General features: G+C 38.7%; 1 protein-coding gene across 9 annotated transcripts in view; it reads left to right on the forward strand.

The window, feature by feature from the left end:
- The window catches only part of evi5b (ecotropic viral integration site 5b), a 56,102-nt gene that overhangs the window by 27,624 nt on the left and 15,781 nt on the right, over positions 1-12,697 (forward strand). For 5 of the 9 annotated variants that reach the window (XM_081381264.1, XM_081381265.1, XM_081381266.1 and 2 more), the window contains 15 exons: positions 948-1,172; positions 2,495-2,569; positions 2,830-2,955; positions 3,106-3,249; positions 3,818-3,907; positions 4,113-4,210; positions 4,300-4,360; positions 4,906-4,959; positions 5,938-5,970; positions 6,380-6,529; positions 7,228-7,359; positions 8,869-9,009; positions 9,157-9,315; positions 10,707-10,853; positions 11,280-11,375. In XM_081381264.1, coding sequence (XP_081237390.1) covers positions 948-1,172; positions 2,495-2,569; positions 2,830-2,955; positions 3,106-3,249; positions 3,818-3,907; positions 4,113-4,210; positions 4,300-4,360; positions 4,906-4,959; positions 5,938-5,970; positions 6,380-6,529; positions 7,228-7,359; positions 8,869-9,009; positions 9,157-9,315; positions 10,707-10,853; positions 11,280-11,375 — 1,731 coding nt within the window. The remainder of the gene's footprint in view (positions 1-947; positions 1,173-2,494; positions 2,570-2,829; positions 2,956-3,105; positions 3,250-3,817; positions 3,908-4,112; positions 4,211-4,299; positions 4,361-4,905; positions 4,960-5,937; positions 5,971-6,379; positions 6,530-7,227; positions 7,360-8,868; positions 9,010-9,156; positions 9,316-10,706; positions 10,854-11,279; positions 11,376-12,697) is intronic. The other 4 variants (XM_081381268.1, XM_081381270.1, XM_081381271.1 and 1 more) reach the window with 2 other exon arrangements.

The following is a 12,697-nucleotide window of genomic DNA, read 5'->3' on the forward strand; positions in this document are numbered from 1 at the left end:
CGTAATAATGCCGTGTCGTAGTGATGACGCTGAAGCCGGGATCGTTCGCCAGCTGTGAAACGGTACGAAATGCGCAATTTTATGATCGAATCAGAGAAATAAATGCACAAGCGTGGTTTCTCGAGAGAGAAATCGCAGCTCATAAGCAAACTGAAGACGCTGCTGAGACATTACAAGTCACATCGATGTCACGTGTCTTTCCGGGACATACACGGGTTGTGTGTGAACGCGCTCTCTGATTCCGGAAAATCACTGGCAGTGTGAATGAACCAAAATCAAATGAACCCGGGTCAAATCCCGGGTCACTTTATCCGTGTATTTTCCGGAATCTCTGTGTGAAAGGGGCTTTACTGAGCTCAGTGAGACTGAGAAATGCAGTTTGTGTTTACTGTATGACTTCTTACAAGCCAAAAGGGAGGATCTAGGGCTCTTCTAGCAAAGCAGCAACAGAAGCCCTTTGTAAAGCCTGGCGTTTTAACAAAGACACAATCTCCAGCACACCCCTAGAGTGCTTTTGAAGAATCTCAGTGCTAACAGTGTATGTAGGTGGACTCACATCTCAGAACCCTCACAAGAATGAACAGCTGTAGATATCAGCCGTCTGAGCTGCGCAGATGAGCACAGGAAATCAGGTCAAACATAATTCGCTTACAAAAATATCGAGCTGTGCTGTAGAAGTCTCTGACAAGATTATATTTAGCAGCATAAAATGGTCTTATCCTGTCTGAGTTACAAACTAAACCCTTGGGAGAACATCTGAATGCTGACAATCTTGAAACCTTCAGTCATTTTAAGGTGTAATACTTCAAATAAACTAATATCTTCTTAAACCCTGTAGATGTGGCAAGTCTGGGAACATGAGAACTTGCTCTTAAGTAAAGCTGTTATGTCCTGACTTTCAGTGTTAATATTTAAAAGTGGTTTGTTGTTGTTGTTTTTTTTCATAGGAACTGGTCAGGAAAGGCATTCCGCATCACTTCCGAGCAATAGTGTGGCAGCTGTTGTGCAATGCCCAGAATCTACCCATTAAGGAGCAGTACTCTGAGCTGCTGAAGATGACCTCGCCCTGTGAAAAACTCATCCGCAGGGACATTGCCCGTACCTACCCCGAGCACGAGTTCTTTAAGGAGAAGGACAGTTTGGGTCAGGAGGTGCTCTTTAATGTTATGAAGGTAGGTTTTCTCCTTGCTTCGGCAAATGGAGCAATGATTTCCATTAGAGATTGAAAGAGAGAGTTTGAATGGACAGGGTGATAGCCAGGATGTCGACCAATTCATCAGCACATTGACATGAAATCTGATCATTTCAGAAAAAAATAAGACAAGAAATTTACTCCGTGGCTCCTCATCAGTAAATTTATAGGGATAGTTCACTTTGAAATTAAATTTTGGTATGTTTTAGCTTACCTCAAGGGCATCCAAGATGTAGGTGTCTTTTTTTCCACAGTAGTTTCAATTTTGATATTTTTAGGTCAAACCGTTCTTGTCTGTCAGTCATATAATGCAGGTCTATGGTTACTGTCTCAAAGAGCATGCACAGAGTCCAAATTAAAACAATTCCCCATTGTCCAAATTAAACAATTCCCCATCGTAAGTACACACTGATGGCCTAAGACACGAAATGAGCGGTTTGTGTGAGAAAACGAACAGTATTTATATCGTTTTTAGCTCTTATACACAGCCAAGTCCAAGTGATCTGAGGGCGCGAGCGCATCCTGGTGTGTGACGTGTACGCAGACTGGTGCATAGATATATACACTAGATGTCGCATTAAAGACATTCGTTCCAATGAACTGCCGTAGACAAGGCGACATCTAGTGTATATATCTATGCACCAGTCAAAAGTGCCCCTCTTCTCTCGGTATAGCCCAAATCCAGCGCTTTTTCAACATTTCGTCACAAGGAAAGCTGTGCAATTATAAATAGGGTTGTTTCTTTTATGAGTGCAAACATAAAAAGGTACGCAACAGGAGTGGACGCTTTTAGTCTCCGCATTTGTCATCTGACTGCTAGCGCTTTCACTGGAAAAGAGTTTACCCTACTTCCGGTCTCGGTGGCCATTTTTGTGAAATAGGCCTATAGAACTGTTTTTATGCGACATTAAGACGGAATTTCAATTTCGTTGAGCACATCCTAAACGTAGTCCAATCTCAGTGAAATTTGGTTTGTTTCCATATCTCATGAAGGACAGTTGATTGGGAGGGTGAGAGCAGAAGATTTCAAAAGTCCAAAAATAAGGGCCACCCTATGCACCCCTGTTTATAGGAATAGGTCATTTGGAATATGAACCTCCAGATCTTTAGACACTACACCACCTGACATCAGTTTAAGTTTAATGTCTTTTAAAGCCAGCTCACTCAAACAAAACACCTAAAGATCACTTGAGGTTGTTTTTAAAGAGTGCATGGGTAACTCACAGGCTTGTCTGGGGGAAGAACAGAGCTGATTCTGCAGCTCTTGTCCAGCTTCACCAAATCTCACTTTTGTGTTTACAGGCTTATTCCCTGGTTGATCGAGAGGTGGGTTACTGTCAGGGAAGCGCTTTCATTGTCGGCCTTCTTCTAATGCAGGTATTAAAACAGTCAAAAATATTCCACACAAAGTATAATATTTAAGATAATGCTGAATGAGCAATGTAAAACATTTTTAATGTGATATGAATAATTCTGTGATGTTAATTTTATATAGTTTTGCACTTATGATGATGATAATAATAATAGATATTACATAATAATAATAATGGTTATTATTTCTTCAAATAAATGTATATCTGTTGGTACTAGTGTGTTTCTAGTCTGGAATTATTTGATGTATAATTGTTTTCTCACAGATGCCAGAAGAAGAGGCTTTTTGTGTGTTTGTGAAGCTGATGCAAGATTACAGGCTGAGAGAGCTCTTTAAACCCAGTATGGCTGAACTGGGCCTCTGCATGTACCAGTTTGAATATATGATTCAGGTCAGTGACTGTCTGCCAAAATCGGACTTTTAAGCTTAGCTTAACGCTCTAACTCCCCAATAAATTAAATTAATGCGTTTTATAAATTGCTTTGTATAAATTGCTTGCTTTCTCTCTGTGATTTTAGTCTATTTTGGTTTCTCCCTGCAGGAGCAGCTCCCAGAGCTTCATGTGCACTTCCAGGCCCAGAGTTTCCATACCTCCATGTATGCTTCATCTTGGTTTCTCACCATTTTCCTTACCTCGTTCTCTCTTCCTGTAGCTACCAGGATCTTTGATATATTCATGTGTGAGGTAAGTCTCTCTCTCTCTCTCTCTCTCTCTCTCTCTCTCTCTCTCTCTCTCTCTCTCTCTCTCTCTCTCTCTCTCTCTCTCTCTCTCTCTCTCTCTCTCTCTCTCTCTCTCTCTCTCTCTCTCTCTCTCTCTCTCTCTCTCTCACTCTCACTCTCTCTCACACACGTCTGGTGCACTATCTTTGTGAGGACTCTCCATAGACGTAATGGTTTTTATACTGTACAAACTGTATATTCTATCCCCTTACACTGCCCCTATCCCTAAACCTACCCATCACAGGAGACATTCTGCATTTTTACATTTTCAAAAAAACTAATTCTGTATGATTTATAAGCTTTTGTACCCATGGAGACCTCAATTTAGGTCCCCACGGTGACACGAGTCCCCATGAGTCTGTGTGCATTCAGGTTTAAGTCCCCACCCACACACACACATTTTAGATGCTAAGCTAATTGAGAACACAGAACACTGGTGTATTTTAGTGGTCTGCTATCTCCCTCTGTTGGCTTCACATTGCTACTGCAAATATTTTTGGATGATGAGTTTTCACCAGTAGGTGTCCCTACAGGGTTTAGAGGTAGTGTTTCGTGTGGGGATGGCCATTCTGCAGATGAATCAGGCTGAGCTCATGCAGTTGGACATGGAGGGAATGTTGCAGGTGGGGTATTTATCATCATTTTTCTTTCAAGGATAAACTTGTATTTGTCTTAATTATAGTGGTTATGTTAGCCAATACTTTCTGTAGAAGCTACCACACCATGATTAGAGTCTTGACTTGACTGTTATCAGTTTCTGCTAAGCAGTACAAATATGCATAATTCAGTAATAATATGCAGTTTTGTTATTTTCACTCTCTATTGCAGCACTTTCAGAAGGTTATCCCTCACCAGCTGGATAGTGGACCAGACAAAGTTATCCAGGCTGCTTATCAAGTCAAGTACAATGCCAAGAAAATGAAAAAGTGAGTTTACAATATGTAAAGTGAATTTCTTTTTTTAGTATGATTTTGGACACACAAAAATTCTGAACTGTTTCTTTATCCCTTCACAGATTGGAAAAGGAGTACACTACAATCAAAACCAAGGAGATGGAAGAACAGGTGGAGATCAAGGTGAGACAGTCAGCCCACCGCCCAGCTTGCATTTTGCTAAAATTATGCCTTTCCAAACATTTGATGATGTTTTTTACAGCTAGCAAAGCTTTTATTATTAAAAAGTTATAACATTATACATTGTTTAAAATACCTTGGCATTAAATGACAAAAAAAAAAAAACAGCAGCCGAGGGAGCAATAGTAATATTGACAATTTGACTGTAATCAATCTCTCTATATTTTTTCCCTCTTTTGGAAAGTCGTGGAAATTATATATGGATTTTTTTTTTCTTTCACCACTGACATTTATCCAACTATGACTGCTTCTGCTTTTGAGAACCCCGGATATGTGAAAAGAGTCCATTGTCTATACTTACCTCTTATTTTCTTTACCAATTATAAAGTAGAAAATCATTTAAATACTGTTAAATATGTTTAATTGAAACCCACACTAAACAATAACATTGCCAAATAGCTCATGGCATTCAGGCATTGTCTAGTACATTGCAATATTTTATTGGTGTATTGCAGTCTAACGCTGTTGATGTTGAAATTCTATTACAGAGACTACGCACAGAGAACAGACTCCTGAAGCAACGAATAGACACTCTGGAGAAAGTGAGTGATAAATAAGAGGCAAAGCAAATCATTAATCAATTAAACACATCCATGCACCATTGTCATCCAAGATTTGCTTATCTTGAAATGGGTAATCTCCTTGCTGTCAGTTATCACAACTCTCTGGTGTCAACAATAACAAATGCTCATGCACACACCCTATTGAGTGCATCATAACTAACTGCTTGTGTGCATGTCATTGGATAACCTGTTGTGTTTTTTGAGGCTGGTAAGTACAGTGCTAACAGAAAGAAAAATATTTTGCGTGCGCACATGGGTATGAAATGTTTGTACACTAAATGTACTTATTTCTGGCCAGAGTCGTGTCTGACAGACTTTTTTGAGCATGGGTGAAAACCCAAACCTGCAGTGGTGCATGTCAGAATATTCTCTGCTTGTAAAGGCATGTTTGTGTCATGCATGAAAAGAAAGCCCACAGTGCAGGTCATTAAAAAAACAAAAACAAAAAAAAAAAAAAACACGTCCACTTGGTTTTCATCACCTCAGCATGGAATCATTGTACTAAAATAAAGTACTAACGCCTTCAGAAATTCACCATTCGTAACCCAGGGCTGCGTTCGTCACACAAATATAGTAGACCTAGAGACTTTAAAATAACACTAATTCCGTTTTATTTATTCTCACCTTTCTGACTATCCTCTGCTTGACCTCCTTCTACACTTTTCACCCTGTTGTGGTGCACAGTCTTGCTTTATTCCATAGCCACAGCACGAACACCATGCACAAACCATGTTCCTTTTCTACCCCACCTCACTATGATGGTTTCAAAGCTGCATGTTTATTCTGATATAGCAAATGTTCATTTTGAACAGTGTCTTTACAATGTTTTTATTTAGGGGTACGAAAAAGAACACTGTTTTCTGTCAAATCAGTCTTATTGTTTTGTTCTGTGTTGTAATATCCTTTGGTCTCTCTCCTCTCTTTGCTGTTTCCTTTATGGATTTTCTCCGTTTTTAGGAAAGTGCTTCTTTGGCAGATAGATTGATTCAGGTACAATTTTCACTCTCCTCTCCACCCTTTAGCTCTGTTTTTCCCCTTTAAGAACCCAGCAGTTCTATCTTGAGCTTTGCTTCATTTCCTTGATTTGCTTAAATATCTCACACCCACTCACAATCAACAGTGAAATAAGGCAAACTCTGCCATTTTTGACTTAAGGGAAGAGGTATCGCTGTGCTTATTATCTTTGGGTTGCAATCCTGATTATTGGTTACAATAATGGTTACAACTACAATAATTCCCCCTTTGATAGTCGAAACAATTCTAAGTGCTAAATTGAAAGCCTAAAACTGCTAACAGCATGACAGAGCTTGAGATCCAGCATTATTTTTCTCCATCAATACATCCGTTTCCACCCATTCCGATTCTCCGCTCACCCCTCATCCATAATTGGTCACGTCAGGGTCAGGTGACACGAGCCCAAGAGGCGGAGGAGAACTACCTGGTCAAGCGGGAGCTGGCCACAGTCAAACAACACAATGAGGAGACCAGTGCACAGCTGGAGCAAGCGCAAAACGCCATCAGACAGCTCCAGCAACAGCAGCCGTTTGCGGTAAGGACAGTTCAGAGACAGCACCTCCTCCTGGATGAGAGGCCTGCTCTTCGAATACAGAAACCGTATTACACTGAGAAATGTTTTGCTCCCTCATGCAACAGTTTGCGGTGGCAGCTGTACTTGAATCTTTCGCGGTTGCCTAGCAACAAAATCTCAGCGACCACAGAGCTGCAAACGGCAGCTCTTGTAATGATGCTCTTTACATGCATGATTGCAGATCAGAACAGCAGAGCTGGGGTCATTTGCATGCACAACTTGCCAAATGGGGTTTATGTATGTGTAGGAGTTTGTCAAGTATGAGTGTAACTTTAGCAGAGAGTCTTGAAGCCGCTGCCTGTTTGATAAAATCTACATTCTCAACAGGAGGATGGGATATGGCTCATCAATTATTAATGTGCACATGCTCAACACAGAGAAAAAGTGGATAATGTGTCATGTGCTGTGGGGAAAGTGCTGTTTTACATAATGTTGTGTTGCAATCTCATTATGTTTTAATGTGGCAGGTGGTAAAACCATGAGCATAAGTGGAGAGAACCTTTTTTTTTTTTTTATCTGAACATTTTATGTAGTTGGTAAAATCAAACCACAAGAGCTGTTCAGATGTTATGTCAATGAGTATTCGATTACACTGACATTAATTACTGACAGGTTGGGATTTGATCGACAGAATTTTTAATCAAACTTTTTTTATTTAGAAGGGGAACCCACGCTACTCTGAGGAGTTCATCCTGCAGTTGGAGAGAGAACTGGTTCAGGCCCGACTTAAGGAGGCTGAGTCTCAGTGCGCACTGAAGGAGATGCAGGACAAGATCCTCGACATGGAGCAGGTGGTAGAACTTTATTACCATTCTCAATCACACATATTCACCTGTAGGCAGTTTTGTTTTTCCACCATAGTGGTGCTGGTACTTGGTCATGTTTGGTCAGGAGGCCTTCAAACCTCTCAGAACCGGCATTTCAAGGAACCAAACAATGTGACTGGCTACTTTTGCTACATGACCTGCTCACAAAGTAATATGCCACCCCATAGTATTTATTTATGCATATTTCAAGTTTTGAGTATATATTTTATCATCCTATATTGAATTCCTATGTTTTGATGCCAGCACACACTGCTTAAATAATTAAAATTAGGGATGCACTGATGTATCGGCCGAAAAAACAGCTGATGATCAGGGCCTATTATATCCTGTCAATCAAAAAGTGGCAGAAAAACATGTCAGACTGCAAATCATACAGTGTGAGGAAAAAAAATGCATTAACAGTAAAAAAAAATATTTACGTTAAAGCAGGCTTCATTTGACCCTATGAATAACCCGTAGTTCAAACCAGGGTTGCCAGGTCTGTAGTTTTTGCTACACCAAACATTATTTGTAATAATGTTTGGGGCAGCAAAGTTTTTTTTTGTGTGTGTAATTATTCTATCTGAAAATAAATAGCAGTTGAAAATAGTAGTTTGGGATCTGGTGTTAATCTTAACCTCTAAAATTATAGTAATGTACCGAATGAGAGGGTTCCCTGTGTAGTTTACAGCATTAGTAGGCAGAGATTTTTTTATTCCTTAAGAAATTCAAACTATCGGTATCAGCAGGGAAATATGGTATTGGTGCATGTCTAATTAAAATTCTAGCAATCAATTCACACATATGATATTATTATAAAAAATAAATATATATTTTAGATGGACGGTGTGGTTCAACACATATGTTGTAAAAGAAGCATAACAACTGTCAAAAGTTGGGGAGTGGTACTTTTTTTTTTTTTTTTTTTAAAGAAATTAATGTTTTTATTCAGTAAGGATTATTTGAATTGATAATAAATAACATTAAATACTTACTTTTTTTTAACAGAAATTCTGTTGCAAATAAATACTGCTGAACTTTCTATTCATCAAAGAATCCTGAAATAAAACGGTTACCACAAAAACAGCACAACTGTTTTCAGTATATATAATATTCACATGTTTCTTGAGCAACAAATACAATATTAAAACACCAATATTTATTGCTATTTGAATCAATTTTAAATTATATAAAAATGTAAAAGTTGTTTTAAATTGTAACACTTTTATTTTAAAAAATCTGCTTCAATGAGTTCATTGAAAGTGACCAAGTTTGGTGCAATCTAGATTTGTTTTTGCATTAGCCAGGCTGCTGTTTTTCTGAAAACTATACTGTCCCAACACCTAAACTATGATTTCAGCTGTTATTTGTTTATGCTTGTTTTTCTACACATTGAATTAATTCCAGGTTTGGCGCCGACTACAGCAACCTGACTGCAGAAAATGGCTTTCTGTTGTATAAGCTGACTTTTGTGTATATTTGTTTCTGTTACAGAGAAATACATCCTTGCCAGATGAGAATAATGTGGTACGTCTTCAGGAGGAGTTAATTGGTGTAAAGCTGAGGGAGGCAGAGGCTCTTACAGGGCTTAAAGAGCTTAGACAGCAGGTTAGAGACCTGGAGGAGCACTGGCAGGTGAATACACACACTCACATTCTCAATATTACAATGTGTGTTATTCCCACAAGCTTACTGTGTTGCTGTTATACCATATGCTCTTCTTTTCATGCTTCCAATTAACACACAAATGTTTTAGTAAGATATTTTTGGCGTTGTGTGCAGAGGCATCTGGCGCGCACAGCGGGCCGCTGGAAAGACAGTCCACGGAAAAATGCAATGAGCGAGCTTCAGGATGAGCTGATGAGCGTGAGGCTCAGAGAGGCAGAGGCACAGGCTGAGCTCAAAGAGACCAGACAGAGGATGCTGGAACTGGACACCCAGGTCTTGACACACATCCCTCACACACTCACACCTTTGCAGTGTGTCAGACATTCATGAGAAGGCCAATTTCTAATCCTATTTTCACATCTTTACTCATATTTTTCAAAGAATCATAACTTAAGACTCAGACTTGCTTAGCCAGACTTTTTTCCTGGCTACATCTACATCTTTGGTATGTTTAGGATGGGTAATCAGATATTGCCAAAATAATTGACTGCCGTGCAACAAAATGACACTTTATTCTAATAAAACTACTGAAATGATTGTTTTGAGCCCTTTACTGCTGGCCACTGAATTTAAAGAGGAAATAAGTCAGAACATATACCTCCGGTTTCACAGACAAGGCTTAAGCCTAGTCCCAGACTAAACTGCATGTTTTAACTGAAAGCAACTTGCACTGACAATCTTAACATATGTTGGTGCCATTGTTGTTTCTTAGGGACGTTTATTATAAAAGCTACTTAAAAGTCTTAATTGAACTAAGGCCTAATCCTGGCTTAATCTAAGCCCTGTCTGTGAAAGCGGGCCATAGTCTCGCGCAGCCAGACCTTTGCCTAACGACATGTGGTCTGGGCTCTATAGTCACTGCAATTGTCTCAGGAAGAGGCCGTCTGACTGACATGTAAAGTGACCAATCACAGTTTTGTTTTGTTCAACATCATGTTTAGGAGTGGGCTCATGTGGTGACAATTACAGACCTTTGTGCTATAATAGACTATTGATGCACTCATTGTTTACCTGCATATGCCACATATATTCAGTACAGTCCTTATCAGTACAGTACTGTACTTTACCTGATCTTCCACTTATAGATCAGAACACTAATAACATTAGAACAATTGGGAATCCAAAGGGTTAGCCAAGCTTGGAAAGGAATACTTTCCTTGTATTACTTTCCCCATGTGAACACATCTGTTTAAATTCAACTAAGTGTCACAAATAAAAAGCTCTGTCTAGAAGTTTCTTTTAGCTTTTTTTTTTTTTAATCCAGCTTTTAGTTGCTTTCTGAAGTGTTAATTGCTACAGTATCAGAACTTTTAACACAGCTTTGTTTCCTGGTGGACAGTTAAAGATCACCGCACACTTGGCTCTCAGAAAACCTGTAGAAGTCGGCCAATCAGATTCAGACTTTTGCCTTCGAATGTGTTTCCAGTTTTGCGTGCCATATGCATCAGTTCAGCTAGTGGGTAATGTCTGAAGCGTGCAATGTCTGAAGCTGAGACTAGAGAGCATACACAGATTTTAGGCCAGTAGAGGGAGACAAAGTTAATGCATTTTTACTCTGACATGATGGGCTGTATCTGTTATCAGAGTTGGCACTGCTGTCTTTTTTTAAGGAAAACTGCAAATTCTTTGAGTTTTGAATTCATAATTATTTTACTCACTTACAGAATCAAAGACATGGTAATCAACTGCGGCGAGCAGAACTGGAGGCACAAAATCTACAGGATCGACTGCAGGTTTTGACCAACCAGAACAAGATGTTGCATGCAGAGCTGCAGGAGATGAAACGGAAACAGGCTGAAATAGAGTGCAAGGTGATGATCATTTACATGACATTAACTGAGTAGTCACAGTCAATACCATAGCAAAGTGCAAAAATGTAGTCTTTATCCAAATAGTATTATCATTTTACAGAAGGATTTATTTTATTCTAGTTACCATCACACCTTTTATGCAATTAGTAATCTGCCAAAAAAAAAAAAAAAAAAAAAAAAAAAAGCTAAATATTCCTCATTACAACATATTTGTATGATTTGGTTGCATTTCCTCATTCATGACTTAGCTTTAAATAGGGTTTAGGAGTTCCTGTCAGCGCTTCAGTTTTTTAGAGATCAGCAGAGTAGATGCAGAGTGTGTTTCTGCTTTCAGTTAAACATACAAAAATAAACCATTCAATAAAAGCTGAATATATGTTCACAGTTGTTTCATTTCACAGTTTTCTCTCTTTCTCTCTCCAACAGAATAAAGAAGAGGTAATGGCAGTGAGATTGAGAGAAGCTGACAATATTGCTGCCATGGCTGAGCTTCAGCAGCAGATCTCTGAGCTTGAGATTCAGGTACAAATAAGCAAAGAATCACACTCCATCAGTCCTATTATGTCTTACACAGCACAGCCCAGCACATCACAGCACAGTCTATCTGCCCAATACATGACAGTAGTCTCTCCATAGCAGAGCTGCTTAGTTCCCTTTCATAGTATTGCTTTTTTTAGTTTCTTAGTTTCTAGAATACCTATTAGATATTATTTTTTTTTTTAAAACGTGATAATATTTTTCTGCTATCATATCATTTTTGAGTGTAGTTGTCCACAATATTTAAGCTCTAGTGTGTAATTGAGGGTTTTTTGTTTGTTTTTGCACACAGGGATTCTTTGTAAACCATAGTTCATCATGGTTCAGTCTGACTCTAAATTGACTGAAAAAAAAAAACATCCTCAGGATGGTTTTTAGTCAAGAATGGTGCATTGCTGCCTTTTATGTATGAAAGGCCCCATTTTTGTAGTGTGCATTTTCAAAACATTTCTTGGTAGATTTGGTAAGATATGTCATTTTTGTAAATAATTTTGATTGAAACAAAACCCACACAAAAAGTGCAATAATGTATGTTAGATGCCTTCAAATGTTATAAATAACATCTGTAATTCTTCTTATCTAGCTTTGCAACATGTTAAAAAAAAACTTCCTTTTTCAGCATCAGTAAGATGCGGACACTCTTCAAGTAAATCAGTTGAAACTTACTGCAATTACTGCAGCTTTGACATTACAGTAAATAAGAGCATACATGTATATCAACTGTAATTGAAACACAGGTGTGTTTTGATTTGAGGGAAAGATTATATTAGTAAGATTTACTGGATTAAAGTCAGAAGTGAGATAAGCGTTTGATCTCTTCAGAGAAAATGCTGCTGTCTGAAAATGTTGCGTTCCCCATACAGGAAGCCAAATTATTTTAAAGATTGGCTATGTATGTCATCAGTGCTGTTTTATATCAGTGTGGGGTGTTTGACTTTACTTCCTGAGACAGATATAAAGCGGGCTTTTTGTATTCGAAACTAAATCTCACCTTCATATGAGAGTTTGTTCATTTTGGTTGCAAGCTTTTTTTTTTTACCTGTGTAAGAAGTCTGATGATGTTGGACAGTCTGCGTAATCTAACATTTAGCTGTTTCCTTTCCTTGAGAGATTTGTATTTTGCTAGATGTATGCAAGTGATTTATGTGTGCTGAAATTGCATCAAGTTCGCAATATATCAGATTAGACAAGCATGCTCCTTTTAGGCATGTGCAGCTCTTAGCTGTGGTTCTGTGGTTTTGGCTACCTACATGGCTTTTACCCTGAGGGCTGTGGGCAACATATCTGGCTCACCATACTTTAATTCA

The sequence above is a fragment of the Scardinius erythrophthalmus genome (assembly GCF_964197995.2).
Source record: "Scardinius erythrophthalmus genome assembly, chromosome: 12".
Classification (NCBI taxonomy): domain Eukaryota; kingdom Metazoa; phylum Chordata; class Actinopteri; order Cypriniformes; family Leuciscidae; genus Scardinius; species Scardinius erythrophthalmus.